This window comes from Melanaphis sacchari, unplaced genomic scaffold, assembly GCF_002803265.2.
Source record: "Melanaphis sacchari strain LSU unplaced genomic scaffold, SCAv2.0 Contig51_pilon_pilon, whole genome shotgun sequence".
NCBI classification, from domain to species: domain Eukaryota; kingdom Metazoa; phylum Arthropoda; class Insecta; order Hemiptera; family Aphididae; genus Melanaphis; species Melanaphis sacchari.
This window is the reverse complement of record NW_020271353.1, coordinates 126,953-151,887: the sequence shown is the minus strand read 5'-3', so window position 1 is coordinate 151,887 and position 24,935 is coordinate 126,953. Positions and strand designations below refer to the sequence as shown.

At 27.3% G+C, this 24,935-nt stretch overlaps 1 protein-coding gene across 1 annotated transcript; it reads right to left on the bottom strand.

Moving 5' to 3' along the window:
* Window positions 1-14,810: 14,810 nt before the first annotated feature.
* Window positions 14,811-23,962, bottom strand: LOC112599475 (digestive cysteine proteinase 3). Its single transcript, XM_025346392.1, has 11 exons — window positions 23,579-23,962; window positions 19,158-19,289; window positions 18,909-19,081; window positions 18,733-18,837; window positions 17,769-17,904; window positions 17,501-17,696; window positions 17,199-17,419; window positions 17,027-17,127; window positions 16,423-16,551; window positions 15,591-15,786; window positions 14,811-15,055 (listed from the first exon to the last, which is right to left on the bottom strand). Exons 1-11 carry the CDS (start codon window positions 23,694-23,696, stop codon window positions 14,871-14,873), a joined length of 1,692 nt encoding a protein of 563 aa, XP_025202177.1. The 5' UTR covers window positions 23,697-23,962; the 3' UTR covers window positions 14,811-14,870.
* Between the last annotated feature and the right edge of the window lie 973 nt (window positions 23,963-24,935).

The window sequence follows — 24,935 nt, the reverse complement described above, 5'->3', positions numbered from 1 at the left end:
TTTGTTGAATTAAAAAATATTTTTTTAAAAAAAATACGAGAAAATAAATTATGTTTTTATCTGAATGAATGCTTGTTGTCTGGCCTAGAATAAATTATACGATTTCCAAGATACTGAATGTATGGTCTCTGACGGTTCCATTGGCCGGCAGCTGCAGGTGGCAGGCCGCAACCCTCGTGCAAAGATATATTATATATTGTATTGTGCTCTGTGGCTATTGTTAGACTGCAGTAGAATAGTATTTCTCTGTTTCCATCATTTATAAATTATAAACGTGACTATAAATGTGATACGAAAATATGATGACCTCAATAATTTTATTTTCTGTTCAATGTCGCCTATATTTGTCAATCGACGAAGAAATTAAGAATATATTTTCTTTATCATTTCGATAACTGTTAAATGTTTAATGACACTATAACAATTTTAATAAGCATACATTGAAAATATACGATAAATACATTTTTTACTATATACAGGTATTTTAATATTGTTAGATACTAACGATTTAAACGTGTGGTTTTTTTATGTATAGGATAATTCTTGTATTTTAGCAATGATTAATCGTCGATTATCAAACATAACGTCATATTCATAAAACGCGCTTAATCGTAGACATTTACGTAGACATTTACATTTTGTGTACTTTGTCAAAACAATTAAATCGTAGAATCGCTATGAATGACTCAAAACACTTCAAGTCATTTGTATAATTGTATTAATAAATTATTAAATTTGCTGATGACTTTTACTATTTCATTGTAAATACCATCACTTGTCATGCATCAGCTTACACACATTTTTATGGCCAAAAAATAGTAGACTATAATCGTTTCCATGACTATATTGATCTTTCCGGAATAATATAAATAATGTATACTTACACATACCGACGCAAACAGACATGGCGCGTGCGTATTTCACTGAAGCATACATATGTATATATGCTGAACATACCAAAAACTAAAAGGGCGGTGCGGAGAGTTTACAGAATTCACGATGTCATTTATTAAATCGAATTTATATCCACACACATAATATTTCATAGAGTCAAAATAAATATAATATTCAACAGATATTATAAAATATTAGAGTACAAACGGTACTTAAATACTTAACAAAACTGTTAATAACTATAACAGCTGGCGTCAAATACCTAAATACAAATAAAATGTAGGTAGTAGGAATATATTATGTACTATGCGAACAATACCTACATCTATAGACTATAATGATACTTAATAACTAGAATACTATTTAATTTAAAGTATTTTGAATTAAATAGTTGCATTTTAAATTTTATTGATTTTAAGAAAGATAGAACCAATTTTTTCCCTCTTAAACACAAATTTAGGTATTATTGCCAATTACCAGCACCTTTTGATTCAATTTTTTTTAATGTATCGTCTCAATCATAGTAATCTGAAAATTAATGTTTTTGGATTAATATTTAATTTTAATATATTATACAGGATACAAGATGTATCTTGAATCGTGTTACTAATTAATTTATACTGACTACACCTATACATAATTAACATTCCACTTCGACTAAACCATATAGATAAATTTAAGTCGATACTCTGATACATTCTTGAGATTATTATTTCCGTAAAATTTTAAATACTTAATTTGGTTTCAGTATTTTTGAATATAATACACTCTAATGTTCTATCGTGTTAACTTATAATATTATTACTTATTACATAAATATTAAAGAACATAAATACATAAACATTGTTATTATAAACTTAATTACGTATAAATTATTCCATGCTGCGAAAAATATTTTTATTTATCGCAAGAAATAATATAGGTAGGTATTCAAAAACGTCTTGTTCAAAAAAATTTCGGATGATCGAATAACTGAATATACCACTTTAGGATTTAATGTATTTACAAATAACACAATGTAGTTGTTACAAACGAATACATTTTATCTGCTATAATCTCAAATGATTGAGTGAGCGATGAGCATTAAAAATGTATTAACTTAAATACTAACTATTAAAAATAGTATTGAATGACTAAGTTTTTGTTTTATCTAATTGCAATTAATAGGTAATTTAATAGAGAACTGTAATATAAGTAAATGGTTATAGATAAATTTTGTATGCAGCACAGAATACAATAGGAGTACACTGTCGTTCTTTACATTTCCGTCAAACAATAAATGTCACCTTTTGGCCTTTATCATTTTTTTTTTTTTTTTTTTTAAATATAAAACAAATATGAACGTACTATATAAAACTACCATAGCACAGTAAACCTAAAATGTATTATATTTGTATAGGCGTTGACGATAAAAAAAATAAATATATTCAAGTTAAATAAAACATAAAAAAAATTCTTTTTTACGAAACATAATTTTTCATCGCTGCCGATTAATTATTCTTGTTGTTTTAATGACTAATGACGATTAATATTACTGTACATCAATTTATTGTGCGACGAAACATTTTACATTTGTTGTTTTTAATAGAAAGCAACGAAGCATCAGATCTGGTACTGCGCAACGCAAACAAAAATCTATAATGCAATGAGAAATGCGATACCGCGATAGGCGCCAGCCGCCAGGCCTGCGGAAGTGTGGAACGCGACCGGGAAAAATATTCTTCTATCTCTCTCTTTTGCTAAAACGCGGCCAATCGATTGGCTGTCGCGGCGTTTTCTCCCTCGCACGCGTGTTTTTATTACTATTATTATTATTAGTACGCTTTGTCTGGGTGTCCGCCTGCCACGACCGTCATCCACGGCGACACGGTCGAAGGACGCGGCGTTGCCGTATCGTTACACCGCTCCGAGTCTGCGACGTTGCCGTCCGGTGCGCAGTCGCGGTAGTTTTCTAGGGTCGATGCACGGTCACACATGGATTAATTTTTAACGGGTGGAGGCCGTGGAGAATGCTGAAGATGTTATTGTATGTGTTACATTTTTGACACTCTCGCCTGGTCTAAATCAAAACGTCCGAAATCGTGTTATTACCTACTTCGTTTACGGTCATGTGCCTACCATCGAAAAAAAACGATGAATGCTATCTCTCTTCTTGCTGTCACCAAAAATGTTCACAGCAGGCATAATAGCGACTTCACGAATTCCATGTTCTCTTACATGTCGAGCTAGGTCAGATGAGTCACGTTTGGTTTACATCGATAGGGAAGGGGAATAACAAAAAACCTGAAAAATACAGCTGTCCGCTCTGTTTAAAATATAGTACGTTTAGGATTCGTCTTTGATTATCTTTCCACTAAACCCCGCGTGCATATTATTTTTTTTTATTAAAAATGTAGTAACATTAACAGAAAATTTCACGTAAAAGCCGCGAATTGAGATCTAAATATTAATAATTAGTGATTTACACTATTATCCCGATTCCCATATCCGTTTAACAGACAATTTAATGGGACCGCAGACTATGTCCGTCAAAAACCCTACGTCTTGGCCAAATACTGAAATACGTTCATTCCCTAGAAATAAAACACCACGTAATCGACATTATATCCGACAGAAATGCTGACTATCCTCATTGATATTAAACATATTTATGTAGAATCGTATCAAAAAATTGATTTATTAATTGCTTCACAAAAATGTAATAGATTAGTCATTATGGCCCATTAAATAATGTTTATGGGACAATTTACTCATTATCATTATCCATTATGCTACTTAATGTTAAAAATACATATTTATTCAACGTTTTCATCATACTAACGTGTTATGTTCGCGAATTAAGATATATTTAAAAGTAAGTAAACGAATTTAACGATTCGTGATATCTTAACAACTTTGTTTATTTTGATTCGTTTTCGTCTTCAAATATCTAAATGACTAATAATGTCCAAACTTTCTAATATATAATATAATAAATATTAATATGGGATAAATCATGGTGATTTTTAATAAATATTAGTTCACGAATTTAAAAAAGAATTATAATGTTTTACATTTTACGAAATAGAGGAGTGATACATTTATAGCTCCAGTGACCTTTTTTTTACTGCTTAATGCATTTCAATAGACGATGAAAATCTTGTACTACATTATGAAATATGAATTATTATTGATTAGCAAAACAATATTATTTAAAATGAATTACAATATGGCGTTATCTTATCATTGTACATAATGGTATTATCACTGTTATGGTAAATCGTATATCTGTAATTTAATAATTTTCACTTTTCGCCATTATTTAGTAATTCGGACAATTCGGTTCGTAATTTCATTAATTTCAAATTTGCTTTTCAATTTTATTTTTTGTTTATGATCGTATTAAGACCGTTTAGTGTAATGTATTACTTCAAAAAATAAAAAAACAGTTTATTTTACAACCATAAAAAGTTTTAAAGTTTCTTTGTTTTTTGATAAAAATATTACTTTGGAAATTGTACCACCCGTATTTCAATTGCTAAGAATGAAAAAATCCTCAGAATATTTTTCGTGAAGCTTAAGTATCATAAAATGTTTGCTTACCCTTTGGGATTTATCAAAAACTGCTACTGATTAGGTGTTATAATAAAAACAAAGTTACATTGTTTTGTATGTTAATTTGTACTATCTACTAAAAATATAACTTATTCTGGTAATAATGATTCGAAGTCATTTCTTATATGTACCAATTTTTATTGTATATTGTTAATGTATAGTCCATATTTATCCAGTTCAAGAGTAAATCATTAATTTATTACATTTTAATAATAAAAACGTTACCTATAGGTTTGTCAGTGAGTAGCTCTGTATGAGTATGTTAGTATGTTTATAATAAAAGATGTTTTATTCTTGAACTGTGCCCTTTAATACAATTCTTGTATTTGGGATCTGTGTGTTACTATGTAGATCATTGATATTAAACACATAGATACAAAATTACAGAAATTTCTGAGCAATAATAAAGAAACTAACACTTAAATAAGAAAGAAATGATATGTAATGGTTAACAATGTTATCAATTGTGTTAGCTCACAGTTTTTTATACAACGCTACATCTATACATTTTATGTCAATAACACAATTACCATATGCTGAGTAGTCCACATAAATAACATTTATAGGATTTTTTTTTTTTAGTACTTTAGTTATAACAGACTATTATTCATAATAGGTGCACATTTAAGTATTTAAACAAATTTAAATGTTTTGGATACAGAAAATAGAATAGAGATATAAAATTTAATTTTTCAAAACCAAGTATGCGTCTTATGTCTGTGATGATTGTGATACAATTTCAACAATTATTAGAAGTGAAACTATTTATATTTTCTCATAATGTCTGCACTTATTTATAACAAATTATCTTTATTCTTTGTATTTAAAATTTTAGTGTTTTACCAACAAGTATTTGACATTATATATATCTATTATTTTATTCTATTATACATTGATGCATTTAATTTAATTTATAAGAATTTTTATTCATTTATTAATTATGCTCATTAATATTCAGAATTTGTATAGGTAAAATACTAAGAGAAATCTTGATAGTAAAAGTCCAAATTGCTGAATAGTTAACAGCAGTTAATTCACAATATTTTTTTTATACCTAATTAATTAATATTAATATTTCTCTGTCTATTTATTTTTTTAGCTAACGTACCTATTATATGTATTCATTTTATTTATTTTACTTTCATATGTTATATTTATCATTTAAATAATTATACTTCAATTATTTTCAATTAAGTTTAACAATTGATTAATTATGATTTATAACAAAGGTATCAAATTATTAATTTATACTTCTTATATACCTACTAAAATAAACTAATTCTCTTTAAAAAAAAATAGATATGGAATTTTCTGTTTATATTTATCTAAATATATATGAATTTTGTCTATTTTATTTTTTTAAGTATCTTCTATAAAGAAGTTATAAATGTAAGAGCCATAATAATAATAATATGTCTCTCATGTAATCTTTAGATTTTAACTATATTTATTTTATTTGTTTATTATAAAATGTATTTATTATCTACACAAAAGTTTAATAAGAAAACGAGAACTAGGATGTGACATACCAATTAAAATGTGTTAGGTAATCTGATTATAAAAGATTTAATACTTTAGTTTATTTTACAGTTAAAAATAGTAGCATATTTATTTTGTAACAGTAATTTATATCATTAATTTATCTACTACTTTCTATTCAAAAATGTAAAAATAATTTACAATTTTTTTGGTGGCCAGATTTCAAACGGCCGGTAAAGCCAAAAAATAAGTTTTAGAAAAAGTATTAAACATATCTTAAACAGAATAAGATATAGTCACGACTTAAAATTATTATGATATAACGGTTTTCAGAAAAGGCAAAAGGTTTCATGGCTTTATAACAAACAATAGTTTAGATTTTGAACAAAAGATTGATTTAGGTTTAGATGTGCATTACTTATATTGTGAACAAATGGTAGATAAGCTCAATTAACAACTATTGTAAAACTGTATTTCAAGCTTAAAATAATAATAAATTAACATTGAATTTTGGGGACTTTCTTATCCATTAGTCTTCTGACTAATAATTAATTCATTAATATGTACCCCACTATAGAAGTATAGTAACTTGTAAGAACTGACTTATGAGCATTTAATCCTTAGATAATAAATTACATTAAATATATATTTTTTTAATGGTCAATTAAAATAATGATCACATAAAGAGTAATTTGATTAATTTGATTTATAGTAATTGATATTTTTATAGATTTATTTACATTATAACTATCAAAATATTTTAATTTAAATACTATTATTGTTTTAATGCCTTTTCTTATAAGACAACATTATTTTCTGTAGATTTATTCTCACTAAAAATCGACAAAGAAGCATTATAATTTTATTTAAAAGTTTTAAATAGTTAGTTCAACAAAATAAATTTACATAAATGATAAAATGTGAATTAAAATTAAATAATTTAATTTATTTTTGTTAATTATTTAAAAACTAAATAGATGTTCATACGTGCTACTCGCTAGATGAATTCATTTCATTAAATTGATTGACATCTATTCCAATAAAGTCATTGAAAAAAATAATGAGACAATAAAATTAATGTATACATATTAGTCTTTTTAGAAAATGATTTTATTAAAAAGTATTTTTCCCACCATTCTCCGGTTCCAATAAAAATAATTAATAGTTGCGATTTAAAAATACTTAATAGAGAATCTTCGTCCTTCTTAGCCGCCTGAAAATTTCATACACATCTAACATAAATTAAGTTAATATAAGTGATTTTTTAAATTTGTCGTGTTAAAAATATCTCAATTTTTCGTTAGAAGAATTAGTATTCTGTATTACATGATAATATTTATCATTTTTGTCTCATTTTTAATAGATACTGTTTTCAAAAAATATTTGCCCACTAAATCTAGCAATTATTATTAATTTTGAATTTGAATTTGAATTTTTAACATACAATTTTTTAAAGAATGACGGAATTATTTTCTTTGATGTTAATTTTTACATTTTATTGATATGTTGAAAAGCTAATTTATTGCATCACTTTCTCCCATAATATTACGCTGTTTATAAGTTTTTAGTATTTTTAAGGTTAAGAATACCTGACTAACGAGACTGTACCTTGTAAGTGTAATTCAATATTACTGGTGAAGTGATAAATAGTTATATAAGTACTGTAAAATTAATTAATACGTTTTTTATTATTTTAAAAGTATTAAGTAAAATGTTGGAACAAAAATGTTTGGATAAAAATAAATGAAACAATAATATTAATAAAGTTTGGATAAACAAATTAAATAATTCGCTCTGATGTGTATAGAAATTTTTGAGTGTACCTACCTTTTCATTGAATAAGTATATGTAATTCCTGTGTTAAATTTAAATTCAATGATAAATCATTTATATGAAAAAATCGATTCTGTGCAAAGGAAACGAGTGGATATCAGCATCTATTTCCAAGCAAAATTTACATTAAAACCGGACATTTCAGAAAGTCCATTATTTCGGCGCAATTATTTCAACATAAACACATTTCGATATGAATTCTATTAATCTATTATTTTTATTTTTCATATTATAATTTTTAACTTACTGTACCTATAGTATAATATAATTTTAACTTCTATTAAGAAATATGTACACGAATGTATACTTAATAAATAATTAAAAGTGATGTAAAACCAACTAGCAGACAACTCAATTTTCAAATTAAAGAGATACATACAACGATTCGGTTATTAGATTCTTGTTTAAAAAATCATAATACTGGCACAACACATTTTACAACTAACTGAAATCAGAAAAAAATTCTTTAAAAAACGAAAAAAAATGTTATTGATTTAAATAAAATATAATTTATGATAATAAGTTATGATCAACTATAAAAATCAAGGTAATATTATCATTTAAGGGACATAGGTGAAATAATAAATCCTCATAAAGTAATAACACAACTCACAATTCACTTAAAAAAAAATATTTATTCTTTATACATTTTTAAGGGATTCTAAATAGGCAATTTTCCGAATATTCAATGCGTGTATGCGTAATAAATTATCATTTATGAATAGTGTACGGGGTGACAAACATAAATAGGTACGCGGGCCACATAGATAAATATAGTGATGCAAAGAGTCAAAATATTTAGACACATTTTATATAATTTGATAATTTTTTATGAACTAATACCTAAAAAATTAAAATTCATAATAATATTAAGTAAATTTTAATTTTGTAAATAAAACGCAAGTCGCATCTGAAAATGACGAGAGCCACATGTGGCTCGCGAGCCGGAAGTTGGCCACCTATGGTGTGTATACAGGGGCGTCATTTATTTGGGCGAATAACCCAAAATTTACTTGAGTACAGCTGTATCATTTGGGTGAGAAATTAACCGATCGTTTAGGCGAATTTATAAATTATTGAATAATAGGGAAGTAACATAATATTATATATAACATATATAATAAATACGATCATATTAAATATGCAAAAATATAAATTAAGCTCAATATATGCAAAAACATGCTAAACAGTTTTAACCATACTAGTTAGAATTAACTGAGAGTTTTAAGTCTCTATAAATGGGAAGGAAAACGTATATTATAATATAGTCTATAAATTATAATCAATATGATAACTAAATATAATATTGTGACAATCAGACATTAGTTATAATTTTATAAATGATTTTTTAGGAATAATGTTGTACATAACAATTATTTTTTTTTAATAACTCAGCTCGCGCCCAAACGATGTATTAGATAAATTAGGGGTCTGTGTAAATTTTGCCCAAATGATGTATATAAATTTACCCAAACGATATGTTATTTTGGGTTATTCGCCCAAATGAAAGCCGCCCTATTACAGACAGTGGCGGCACTATGGACATGCCAGGTAGGGCCATGGTCCTACTATATAAGAAATACTAATATTCTCATTTTTCATAAGTAGAAAATAATGGTATTTGTATTTTGTAGTTCACTTTACAATCTGTATGTAACTTAGATTAATATACTTCTATATTAATTTTTTAAAAATTCATATTATATAATTCATTTTTAAAAATTATAAAATATCGTTTTTCAAATTACATAATTTTTTTTTTTAAATATATTTTATAATGTTTTGTTTAAATCTCATTTTTGTGGCCCTACCATAAAATTGTTGGCTTCATATTGGCCCTATTTAGAAAAAAATCTTGTCGTCACCACTGATTACAGACTACAGTAGTGTAAAAAAAATTATTAAGGCATTTATAAATTACGAGCTACATAAATATTATAAAGGTTTTTTCGTTTTTATTGTTTTTTTTATATTAACTCGGTTTTCTATTAACATTTACGAAACTATGAATTTGCTTTAAAATTTTATTGTAACTATTTTATTTTAATTTCGTTCAATGTTTAAATTGTCTTCCAAATTGCAGCCCTACATTTTTTAAGGCCTAAATACTAATTTCAGTTTAGATTTCCTTAGCATTAATACAAATCCCATTTTCTTGACAGAAGTTCATTTTTAGCGAGAGGGTTACTGGGAAATGTTTTATAGCCGATCCGGGTTGATGATCCACATCAGACTGATTCAAGTGCGACAAGGCCGTAAGGTCACCTTTTTAACTCGAGAAAAAGTGGCCGAAATAAAAAAAAAATAACCCATATTCGCAGTGGGAAGCGACTAGGTGGAATAGTCGTGACAAAGGCATTCGATCTATGTAATATTGTGGAGTAAAAGTAATAAAACTATGAGCTTGTATAAATGGGGAAAGTAGCTACTAAAATGAATCATGTCTCTGGGGACATAGCGGTAAATAGTATAATTCTGGTGCTGGTCAATTACACTTATTTTTTCTTCTTTAGGAAAATAGAATTAGCTACCGTGACGAAACATGTCCTATTAATGACAAAATATAATAATTGAAAGGTTGGAGAAAAATACAAGCAAACTATTCGCGCACAAAATGCTTTTTTATCTACCAGATTTTAACCTAAATATAACGTGATACCGCACAAAATACAAAAATGACTGAAATGTTGCCAGGTGCCGTAAAAGAATATATAATTATAATTATTTCGTATTTGTTTTCATTTTACATTGCGATAAAATGAAAGCAATTTAGTTGATATAACAAAATAAAATTCATAAAAATATATGTTAGGTAATTTATTTTAATTTCGTGCTTACATAAACGACTATGACAACATGACAAAAGTTTATAGAAGTTATTTGATTTGTATAATAACATAAAAAGCAAAAATCAATACTAAAATTATTTTATTATAATTCTATTATTTGATATCAAAGACCTATGAAAAAATCGAATTACACCAATTATATAATTAATTTCTACGTCTAAAATTATTTTTGAAATAATATTTCCCGCCAAAGTTTTAAATTTATTTTGTGTGTATTCGTGTGAATGATAAAAATGTATGCTGAATCATGAATTGCTGATTTTTACTTGGCTTCCTCTCAACGCTTCTACGAAGCCTTCGATTTGACCTTAGTCCGGACTTTGGTTTTGCTTGAAGTCGGAATGTTTGGAACCGGTAGCTTTATACACATTATACACGGACAATGGCCAACGCAGTTAAAATAGAATATACTATCCTAAAATGGTAATATTAATCGGATCACAACTCATGTATAACGCAAAAATACTCGGGTTGCAACTCGAATGTACAAACCTTGGGCCACAATTAGGATTAGCTAAATCTTTTTCGAAATTATTTTTAGAAAACAATAGTCTGTTATGCAGCCTACATCTTATTCTTGACAATTATTAATAATTTTAAAAATAAAAATCATCATTGATATTAAACACTTTGAACTTTGACTTTTAAGCATCTGTATCTTTTTATGAGACTCATAATCGTGTCGTACTGATTGGCCGACAACCCAATTCACCGACACACTATTTTGCCGACAATAAATAATATAATATAATTTAAAGTCAATAATATAAAATATATATAGAATGAGTGTTATGAGTTATGATGAGCTTCTATTTTCTAAATGAAAATGGAACATTATTACGTCTAAGTATTCCATAATACAAATTGCACTACTTTGTAGTCTAAAATTGTAATTTTAAACGTTAGAAAAAAAAGTTCAACTTTAAATTAATAGATAGTATACCTTTTTTTTTTGCAAATGATAACTTTTCTTCTGATTTTCAATACTTAGTTTTCATCTTTGGTGGCCGATTGCAATTTTTTTTATGCTATGAGGTCAAGCTCAAAGTTTGTTTACTAGTTTTCTAGCTTTTTGATCAAAATAAATATGTTTGACTTTGGTCTACCAACAACTTTATTTAGTGCTGCATACCATCCTTTAAGGTAGTTTATGGTTCTAATTCCGTTTGTATCAATTATTTTTGTATTTTATGAATCTAAAATTTGTCGGCAAGTTGAAACTTTTTTCGTTTTTACCGGTGACCGGTTTTCGCGTCGGTGAAACGAGTACCTAGTCTGCGAATTGGGCCTGAATCCTCAGAATTTGGTACCTGCTTACGGTAACTGCTGTTTTTAACCTCTCCTATATATGTTACTGTAATTAGGTTTAAAATAGAATACTGTTTGGGCGAAAGTTTATTCAATTAAAACTATCGTTTGGGCGAAAGATTTTGGTGATAATGGTACCTTATATAGAGTACCTACTGTTGTTTACGGCTACGATAAATGTATAGCCTGATTAAATTAATATAAGAATGATTAAGTTCATCCTAAAGTCTTGACTTGTCTACTAATAATTTTGTTCGGTTTTTCGTGTGTACCTATGTTTAATAACTTTTTTTACAAGCACTTTTAATTATATCACCGCTAAAGATCTTTTTGTACATAGTTCATGATAATGTAATAGTGTTGTCATTTCTAATATATTTTTTACATTACTATCTGTTAAGACACATACGTTACATTTTTTATTTGTACAACGAAATCGAAGTATTCTCTATCTTATAATTTATTTGATACTGTCTACTTGTATTGTCTAGGTTTTTACCTCGAGCAGGTAAAAATTAGTTCACTTACTCAATTATACTATTAATTTTTGGTAATATTTATTATCTTCACCCAAATATCTACCACCCATTTAAGAAATTTTAAACGAAATGGTGAGTACTGAATAGTATAGGGTAACCCTTATTTAAAAAAATAAAAACAGGACAAAAATTATAATCATAATATTTTTAAATTAATATTAATATTTTTTTTGTTGATTTTTAACTAGGAAAAAATATAATTTTTAAATTATTAAAAATTAAAATTTAGATACATTAAAACATTATTTTAAAAAACATAAAATAATATGGATAAATTAATTAAATACTTTTTAAAATTTTCTTTAATCATGTATTTAACTTTAAAAATAAAATGTAAATTGTAGAAACGGTGCTAATATAATAAGAACATTTCAAAATATGTGTGAGTGCCGATAAAACAACGCTTGTGCTCAACATGGGCTATATTTAGAGTAATAAAATATTTATTTATCAATAATAAAATAATAATTATAGTAAAAAACATTTTAAAAGGAACCGGTTGCGGCCGGTCGCGATGGTTAGTAAATATAATACTATTACACGTAGGTACGGTTTATGTCGTTAGTAACAATGCGACTCAGCAATAATTATGATAAAAACAAGAATCCAAAAATACTCCTGAAAGGTATAGATTCTTATATTATTCTATTCAATATTGTTAAATAAAAATTTCGTAAAAAAATAACGATTTTTTTTAAAAAATCAATTTCAAAAGTTATAAATCATAGGTAACAGTAGGTAAGTAAAGCAAAAAAGGAAAAACAGGATTAATACGAAACAGACTTGAAAATATGAGACAAAAAACATCCTGAAAGAACAATGTTGACACAATGTTGAAATAAAGTACAATCCTGTATAAAACAGGACGTATGGTCACTCTAGATTAAAGTATTTACAAATTTTGATTATTTTTTATTTCGTATTCCAAATTCATAGATAAAATATAATGCTATATATGAGCTAAGATTTAAAATTTATAGTTATAAATAATATATTTTATGACCGGATATGTAATTGAGTATATAGTGGAGCAAGTTTATGGCGCATACCTACCTTCTTTATTTTTTTTTGTAACTTGTACCATTTTTTAACCATTTTTCATGCTCATTATAACACTTGAATATACATTTACAAAACTGATAGCTAAATGTTTATGTCAAATTTTTTGAAATCAAGAAGCCATGTTATCATATAAAAAGTACTATTCTTGTCTAAAATGATTGGAATAAATCATTGGATATTTATCAAATATCATGAAAATAATTTAATTAATTTTATTTATGTATTTGTAGAAAAAACTTCAAAAATGTATGTGTTTACTGTTATTTTTTTTACTTAAAAACCATTTTATAGTATTTTTAACAGTTATCTTAATAAGTTATATCACTTTTTATATCCTATATTTCTATGAGCTAAATGTGGTATGCATTAAACTTCATATAACATGTGCCTGTAAAAGTTAACCAAATTTCTTATTGTAATATCTTTATATTGTATCAATGAAAAAAATTGAGGTGTTTATTGACCATCTCAGCTATTTGATGTCCAAATCTAGGAGTTTTGTTAATTTTCTTTTATAAAACTACTTAAGTATATTTTTAGGATGGTCCACTTTATACATTGGAATATCTGTTTGTTATATTTTAGTAGTACTACTATGACCTAGTTTGATGTATGGTTAACTATTTGATAATATATATGAAATAATCTATGCATTATATTTATTTGAAATTTGTTTTAAGAGTATTAAGCTATTTTTTTATAATAGTGTTACATTTTATCCGTAAAAAGTTTGCATTTAATTACTTATAGAACATTCATTTTTTTATTGGATCAGCTTGAACCAAAACCAAAAGATTTGTCTTGTTCTTCTCACTAATGTAATCTTTACATTTAGCTCATTATGTTTGTTTCAGAGTTTTTTAAAATTGTACTACCATTTCCTATACAAGTATTATTACAAGAATCTAAATTCAGTAAACTTTAGTTATAATCATGTATATTATTTTAATTGTCTAGAAGTAATAAATTAGATTCCACTCACCTTTCATCTGTAAATACATTTTGTTTTTCATAGATTTTATTTACAATCATAGCAATGAACTTATAAAAGTTATATTTTGAATTAACTAGATTATTGGTTTTATTAGTAAATAGATAATTGATTTTGTTAAAATTATATGCTGAAGTATAAAACTAACAGTCGTTTATTTAAAAATAAATCAAAAAGTACAATATTTTAATTTCCATTCAAAATTAACATTAATTAGTACCAAATAAGTTTTTAAACTAAATTTTACTCTCAGACTTAAAAATTAAAAATTATTTTTAAATACATAGAATGAAAAAAAATTTTCAGATCTTAGATATAAGTTTACAAAATAACATAAGTTGGACTAGTGAGAACACCGCAATTGTTATCTTTACGAGAAATAAGTATGTAACCAGCATTACCCCAGTGAGTTGACCACGAGTTTTTTACTAGCCAGTACGGATGCCCATCTAATGTACCGTAACCCACTAATAACACAGCATGATTTAACTCCATTGGATTATTACCTGCAAATAAATACAAACATACAGTATGATAGGTATAGTTAACACATTAATTGCATATCATATTTGTTATGACTAATGACACAGAATAATTGAAAAATTAAAGTACAGCTGAAACCTCGATTATTTGTGTTTGCGATTAACCGTGCCCACTCTTCCGAAAATGTATATACATTTATATATATGAATACGTCTTCTTATGTATATTTCTAATTACAATTGAATCAAAATTTTTAAAATTTCATTATTATAAAGTCTCGATTAACCGTGATTTTCATTTATCCGTGTGACCCTCTCCTCATCATTACCCCGGATAATCGAGGTTCTACTGTGTTAATGTATTACTTGTACATCATATAAAATATTTCTAAAAGATGTTAACGAAAAACTAATAATTTAAATATACACTGACCAAATTGTAGTACAATTAATAATAAAGTAAGATGAAGCTAATTGTCGTCATTCAGTGCATGCAAACAATTTTAATCATCCCTATATTGTGTTATCTGTGATGAACATGTTTAAAAACTATACTTACGACACTCTTTATCGTAATAAACGCCATTTGAATAGAAAGCAAAAGTTTTAAGTGAAGCATAAATGGCTATAGAAATTGGACCTTCATTGATTAAAGCAATTTTTAATGCTTCTTCATCATATGATGTTACATTCACAAAACCTGATATTTTTGTAAGATCACCACTTGATATGTTAGCTATATGACAGTAACCATCCTAGAATAATAAAAAATATAGATGTATATAAGTATAGATTAATATATAGTAGAAATATATATTAGTATAGATTAATGTAATACTACTGCTTTTATAAATAGCGTGTACATTTATAAAACAATGTTTTTGTGATTTTTAAATAAATATTTATTGTTTTAAATACTTATCAATTGTATACCAATTTTTAATTATATTTTTTTATAGATAACATTAAAAAAAATTAAATTATATTTAGTTCCATATAATAATGCGAAGAGCAGGACAAAAGGACTGGTGAAGCGGATAAAGATAAAAAAATTGCATCGACAGATTAAGCCCTTCCGCAATGAGGATTGGAGATCATGAATACAGACTGGCAGTGAGTGCGTTATAGGGCTGGGAAAGGGTATAATGGATGAATCAGGTGTACGAGGCTAAATGATTGTATTTAAGTTATTAAGTATTGAATTGTAAATAAGCTATGGCAGCGGAGGAGTAGTATTGTTCATATAGATTCTATTTTAATTTCGGCTATTCAAATAAAAAAAATCAATAAGTAATAGGAAAGTGACAAGGTACATTAATAAATATTTTTGTCTTGTGTTATTAATAATAGCCTGAACATTTTTACACAAAATATAATGAATGATTTTATACCTGGGAAAGGTATGGACCGTATTCTTCTTCAGTAGGTAAGCCATGCTTTTCAATCCAAGAATAAGCACGGAAATCTTCTCCGCCATCACATCCATTATTGCCAAAACCCCAACTGCAGTCAACCAAAGCCTATAAAAACAAAGCATCAATAATATATTATATACATAAATGAAATAATTTACAACTTGAATGAATTAATTTAGAAATTTATCTTGGAATATAAATCTTATGTTACAAGTAACATTAATGACGTTACAAATCAACATTATTTTTTAATACACTTTTTTTTGTACATCAGGTAAAACTGTTGAAAATTCAAAAATATTACTATTACTTTATTACATATTATATTATTCATAGAGAATAAAATAAAAATAAAAATAAGTTATTATTTTATGGCTTAAATTATAAAAATTCATTCAAAATTTTTTTTAAATATTTCTTGCCCAGGTATTATTTTATAATTATATAAACTAGACATATTTGTGGATAAAAACAACATTTTTTTTCCAACACAAAAATTATTTTATCAATTTCTATATTTACTTAGTTGATTATATTTTAATAAGCAACAAGCAACTGGATCTTAATTAATAGTATATACCTGTTCAGAAAAACTTTTACGTTCACCATGTTTCATGAAATATGCTCCTTCAATGGTACCAGTAGTACCAAAACTCCAACAAGAACCACAAATTGATTGATCTAATCATTACAATTATATAAATAAATTATTACAAATAATATTTTAAAAATATATCGTCAATAAAAACTACCTTTAACAGCAGTTACAGCACCAGCAATCCTCCAATCAATTTCAGATGGCAAGTTTTGAAAATCAGTTTTATTGTAAGGGAAAGGTTCTCCCCCGTTATGTTCTTCTTCACTTAATTTTCTATAACCACACATTGATTTAAGTTCTGTGTTGGAATAATCAGCCAAATGATTGACAGCAAGTGTATAACCAACATTAGCTCGATTTTTTGAACGAATATATCTAATGCAAATACATAAATTATTAATTTAATAATCAGGAACTATATTTCAATTTTTGTTAAATGATTTAATAAATTATCACCTTAAGTTTTGACGAAAATTATTTTTACGATCAAAATGTTCAACTGTATCATTAGTATAAGTTTTATTATGAAGTCGTTTAAATTCCTCAAATGTAGAATCTATATACTCTCCATAGTTATTTATGAACTCCATCATAGGATTAAAATCATAAATATGATTTACACCAGGTCCAGGGAAAGATTCACATTTTAATTCTAAAAGCAAAAATTTCAAATATCTAAATTATTCAGTTAATAAATAGGTAACTCAAGTTATTATTGACATACCTTCAACGTTGAAAATACTTGGATCTGGTTTCACTGGGGTAAAATGTTTGTAAACAATGACATAATCATCAAAATGTGATAAAAATACTGAATTAAATCCATTCATTTGATAGCGCAGTGGATAAGCAATATCATTCTAAAAAAATCGTTAAAATTAATATTTAATTCTTTGAAATTATTATTGTTCTATTTTATTCTAATATTAATTCAATAAGGTTTAATGCCATCTGCTTTGTTCAGATATATTTTCTATTAACTGATTGTCAATGAATTTTGATTATTTATACACCTTTAATGTTTAAAAAATTAATCATAAAGCAGATACCATAGTCAGATGATAGTTTAAAAAAAAATTCCATAGTAAACTAAATACCATGGCATCACCATATTTTTGCTGAAAGATAATAAAATGTTAAGTGTATTACTGAAGTTAAGCAAAAGATCTCAACACATTAATCTATCTCACATTAATTTATCTTTGATCACTATAAATATAAACAATTTAGGAAATTTTACTTTATTGATACTCTTTATATTATATAACTTTTATTTATATGTACTAATTAAATTTATATGTTTATATAATTATGTATTTATGTTTTTATAAGAAACAATGAAGATCTATACACACTATTTTCTAAACCCAATATTTCGTCATATTTAAAAATTAAGAGAATGGAATGGTTTGGACATGTATGGAGAGCTGATAATGACATAATAAAAAAAGTACTAATGGAGACCATACAAAAAAAAAAGACCAATAGGCAGACCAAGAACGAGGTGGAAAGATGCGGTAGAGAAAGATATTAAGATGCTGAGAAGAAATATGACAGTTGACCTGGCATTGGACAGGGAAAGATGGAGAGAATTACTTGTGGCAGCTTAGGTCCTACATGGACCGTTAAGCTAAGAAAGAAGAAGAAAGAAAATATAATTAATTATTAATTTTTAGTTAATTGCTTACTTGTCTATATAACCACATTATATATTTGCCCACTGTTTTTTCTACTCTTTTAATGTAAATCCATTTTTCAACTACAATACCATTTTCTAATTGCTCACTGACTAACTAAAAACAAGAAATAAAATACATTCAAACATTAATTTTAATATCTAATATAATTTATTGAGATTAGCAACCTTAAAATCGCTTAGGTCTGGAAGAGTTGGCTGAGGTAAAATGTGCATTTCATCAGTTCCATTCACTTCTAAACATTTTAAAGTATTTGTTTCTGTTTCAGTAGTGACAGGAACAATTTTGAGAGATGCACCAAAAGAATATTTATTGGACAATTGATATGTTTTTGCCATTCCTATTTAATTATACAATTAATTATTAATCAAACTTAAAAATTTCTTCTTATTTTAATAAAATAATTAAAAATGTACCTTGATAATAGTCAATACGACTATTTCCAGAGTCTGAATCATACCAAGCACTAAATGGTTCATGCACTTCAGCAAATGGAATAAATATATCACCTTCTACAGAATAACTTGAACTCCATTTTGGTATACCGGCTAAAATATCCAGATAAATGATAAAAAATTAACAACAATTAAATAACAATCAATGATTCAATTGATTATAATCCATATTTATGCATTTTAAGATAAAAATCTACTTTTGATATGTTTTATTTATTCATAAATAATTTAACACAAACTATCTTCTATAAAAACTTGGTTCCTTTGTATTTTAACAAAAAATACAATCATCACCCCCATTTCCAAAAAAATCAAAATAGTTTTAAATCTTCAGAATATCTACCAACATTAGTACTCTGCAGTATGAGCAAGGTATTAGAAAAAATCATCTATAACCGACTAAATTGATATGCAACCCAACATAGATTCCTCTCACCATGTCAAAATGGTTTCAGAAAACACCACTCAACTACCAACTGTCATGTAAAAATTGAAACCGAAGTCATAGAAACGTTTGCCAACAAACAATCAATGATTCCAATAAGCCTCAACTTACAAAAATTATATGACACTGTTTGGCGACACAGAGTAATCAGTTGACTCAAAAATTGGAACATACATGGAAACATGTTAATCTTTCTAAACAACTTCTTAAACCAACGATCCAAGTTAAAATCAGAGATCAGACTTCGAATACATTCATGTTAGGAAACAGATTGCCTCAAGGTTCTCCCCTTAGTATCTTTTTATTTCAAAAGACAATTAACAACCTTTCCAACGTCCATTACAAATCCTGTTAAATCAATTATTTTCGCTGACGATGCCCACATATACATTTGTGGTACGCAAATCTCTGTAATGACTAGAATACTCCAAAAATACCTTAAAGATCTTTTTGAATGGTGCTTCAAAGCTGGTTTTATTTTTTTGCCTCAGAAGACAAAATGCATTTTATTTTCGAATAAAAGGAAATTAACGAAACCTAAAATCTTTCTTAGTATATCTTTTTTATCCTTTGTTGAAGACATTTCAATACTAGGTCTCACTTTCGACAAAAAGCTTTCTTGGAAATCTCATATTATGTCACTCAAAAAAAAAATTCATTCAAAAGCCTAAATGTCATTAAATCATTAAGTCCTTGTGAATGGGGCGCTGAAGGTACTATATTATTAAATGTATATAGATTGCTTGTAAGATCCAAATTCGATTATGGTTCAATTTGTTACAGAAACTCAGAAACAAAAATCTTAAAAATTGTTGATACAATCCATAATGCAGGATTGAGATTTTCAATTGATGCATTCAAAAGCAGCCCGATAGTTAGTTTATTATTCTTGACTGGTGAACCCTCACTTCTTTTTCGAAGAACTAAGTTATCGCACAATTATATAGCTCATATTTTATCTATGCCGGAAAATTCAACAATTCACTTTTTAAACCAAAAACGCTTTCCAACTATAAGCGAAAACAATTCTAAACTAAGAAAACCATTAGGGTTAAGGCTACATAAAGAGATGATGGATAACAATATTGTTTTTAATGAAATATGACAACACAAAAATAGTCAGATACCCACTTGGAAACAACCAAATTACCAAGTTGATACAAGCTTAACAAAACATTTGAAAAAAAGAAATACCAAATACTATTTATAGTAATTTATTCAATGAACTTATACACACCTCGAATACCAGTACTCAAACATATACCGATGCTTCTAAAACTGAAATGGGTATAGGACTTGCAGTAGTCCACTTCAATTCAAACTAAATAATTTTAGCAGTATTTATACAGCTGAATATCTAGCACTTGTCAAAGGAGCCCAATTAGCCCTAGAGATCAATAATACAAACATAGATATATGTTTTGACTCACTCAGAACCTTAGCTAATCTTCAATCCAAAACATTAACTGAACCATTGGCTCTATCAATTAGTAACCTTCTTTCCAAATCAAACAAAGATATTAGATTTATATGGACCCCAGGTCATTGTAACATAAAGGGAAATGAGAAGGCTAATAAAGCTGCTCGATATGCAATCAATAGTCTAGACCAGGGGTGGGCAACTGGCGGCCCGCGAACCTTTTTTTATCTAGCCCGCGTTATATGATTAAATTACATCATATAATTTTAAAGTCGATTGTCTATAGTATAGAAATCGTCTTACAGATGAAAAATTTGGTTACCTACTTCTTATTTCCTCTTCCGAAATAGAAGTTGATTTTGCCACATTATCATTAGCAGTCACATGTCCTCAAAACTCACATTAAACAAATACTAATAATATTATTTATATTTAATTTAATTAATTTTTATAACATTTTTGTATTAGTATTATTGTATTTAGAAATAGTATTATTTATATTTAATTATTTTCAATAACCTTTTCACTGTTAATATTCACATTATAAACAAAATAAATGCTAAATTAAAATGCATATTTTGAACTTTTTTTTTCTGCTCTCTATACTCTGGTCCGCTAAATTTTAATTTTCTAAAAATTGGCCCACAAATTGGCAAACTTTTAGTTGCCCATCCCTGGTCTAGACAGTGAAATAATTTCTCTTACCTCACTTAATATAAAAAGAAGTATAAACAAATATTGTATCGATTTGTGGAACTCACATTGGCACACAAATACGGAAAATAAATTAAGAGAAATCAAACACTCTGTTGATCTCTGGCCAAAATACGTTGATTTTAACAGAAAAAATGAAGTAATTTTCAATCGGCTCAGAATTGATAACACGAAACTTACATATGGTCATCTTATGGCAAAAACAGATCCACACCTAAACCCAAAATGCAATACAAACTACTCCATCAAGCATATCATAATCCACTGCCCTAACTTCAACGATGCTAGAAAAGATTTTAACATCCCAGACAACCTGCACAAAGCAATTGGTCCATCTTTAAATTTCCAAAACATCATCTCATACTTAAAAAAAATAAATAGAATTCTACAATAGTATATAATAATCTTATTGTAATAATGTAACTCTGTAAAGCTAATAACCTGTGTAGTTGACACTTAACCAATAAAGAAAAAAAAAATTTAAATATTTTATCAAAAAATGATTGCATGTCTAAATATGACTACTTATTTATTTAGATATTATTAATCTATTTAATTAATTTTACATATAAATATAAATTATAAATACCTCACATAAATCTAACAATTAATAAAAGCTAATATGGAATATTAATACTAACAATTAAAATTAATTACTTTAAATTAAATTAGTAAAAAATATGTATTTAAATAGTAGGTAAAAATATTATAAAAATTCATGACTGCAGTAAAAAGTTCAAAAAACAGTCATAGACTATCAATTAGTATACATATTTTAAATTCTGAATTTAATTTATTTAAAAATTGAAAGTATAGTTTTTGTTTAACCTACCAAGGCCATAATCAATAAAAAAATAATAAATTATTAACTATAATTATTAAGATATCAACAAAAATGAACTAAAAATTGAACCGTATGGCTATTATCAACTGTGTATACTATTGAACAATTTTAAATAAACTTATCATAATGATGAGTAATTATTTATTTACACAATGATTTCATAGAATATTTTATTTAAATTTTAACTGGGTCAAGAAATAATTTTAATATTATTAATAGGATTTATTTATCAACAAATTATTTCTAGTGCCATTAGATATAATAAATAAAATTATACCTATGACTATATTATAACTTTTGCATATATTTATTTAAAATTGATAGAAATAAATTATTCCTAGGTACCTATTAATACAAATAAAATTTCTAAGCAAATCAATTTCTTTCTACTCACTATTAGTTTTTATCTATCATTAAATTGTAATTTATAGATATAAATAATGATTAAAGTAGAAACAAATTGGTCGAGATTAAGTAGGTACTCCTTTCCTAATTTGGTTCCTATCTAAAGTATTTTGAAATATGAATCAACTTATATGAACGAATGCAATGCCAATATACAAATGCGAGGTGTGAAAAATATTGTATTGATCCGTAATTATTCATTTTTCTAGACACAAAAACAAACAAAAAAAGAGAAAAATAGTGATGTCTGCTGTAAATGATTGGTAGCAAATAGAATTTTTAAATTATTGAAACCTAGTGAACCTAAAAACTATTAAAAACAAAGTAGTTCAAATCTTACGATTGATGAACAGTAAATAATGATATATAGATAGCTGGTAATATGAGCATTCGTGAACCGTCGACAGCGCATCTTAGTGATGAAACAGAACCATGCGAATACGACAAGTCTAAGGTACCTAGTCTAAGGTATAAGCAGGGGGGAAATTCACATGTACCCTCCTCCCACCCGTTAAGAAAAAACAAAATAAAAATTGGACGACGCCGATAATTACGTTGTGTGGGCTCGCCGGACGAGTAGTACTCGCGGATCGACAAAGGCAATAACGCCGTAGCGGAATTGAGCAGGAATGATCCGAAAATCAGTTGGACGACGACGGCGACAGCGGTCATCGTAGCGAAGGCGGAAACTCGAACCGGACGACAGAAAATCGCACTGAGGACGAACGGATGACGAAAAGTCGAGAAACGCACTGATGACGAGAGTAAAAGTGATGTTACGCGACGGTCAAATCGTCTGTTTAGACGCAAAATGATATAACCGATATACAAAGAGTAAAGGCGACGAAACGAACAGCGAATGCAGCTGCAAAACGCAGTTCGACAGCCGATTGTGTGTTGTTAGTTGTTATTGAATACCGGCTTATCTCGCATTGTAATCGGAATTCAGAGGCCAAAGAACGAGACATCCCCCCTCTCCCCGTCGCTAACCGCAGAACATCGCCGATTACAAATGCGAGCTACAATAATAATAATAATAATAATGTCGACTGGCAGCAGCTGCAGCTGCTGTCCCGATGGCCGATTCTCTTTGTCGTGCACACAATGACAAAACGTATGACGCATTTGTATTATTATTATTATTATTAAAAGATTTATAAAGATTTTCAAATTTTGTAATTAACTCGTTTGACGAGACCTTTGCACGAACGCCGCAAAACATCCGTATAGTTTATATAGTTATGCCAGCTGTGTACACTATACACATGATATACATGGGCACAGCAACTACTAGTATTACACTGTTTCTATGATGTGCCTATAGAAGTCGACCTCAATACTAAACTCGTCATAATCTATAACAATAGACTCTATACTAGTTACCGAGTACAACAAGTGCATTATAGGTACGTCTTGATCTTCAGACATTCGGCATTTCAGCCTTCTACGGCGACCTGTTATTATTGCAAATTTGCAACGATCTAATAAATCGTCATCTAACATCAAAATATAAGTATCACGGTGTGATATTTAGACATCTATTAAAATATGTCAATAGTATCTAGGTACCTATAAATAAAAATATAAAGAGTAATGCCATGCGTATTATGATATATGATAGGTACACGAATCGTCTTGCTTCAAATCGTTTGCATTTTTTACAATGACGAATTTTAAGAAAATGCGTACAACTCATACTCTGAACGAATCCAGTGCGTGTATGGTGTATATATTTATATATATTATACGTATTATGGTTCTGTTTTAAATTTAATATAATTAGCCCGATAGGGCTCGGAAGTTGATGCATTTTTCATTTTTTTTTTTTTTTTTTTTTTTTTAACTTTTTGGCAACAATTTTGTTTTCCCACAAAACATGTGAATCTAAATAACTAGTTTTTATTTTGCATT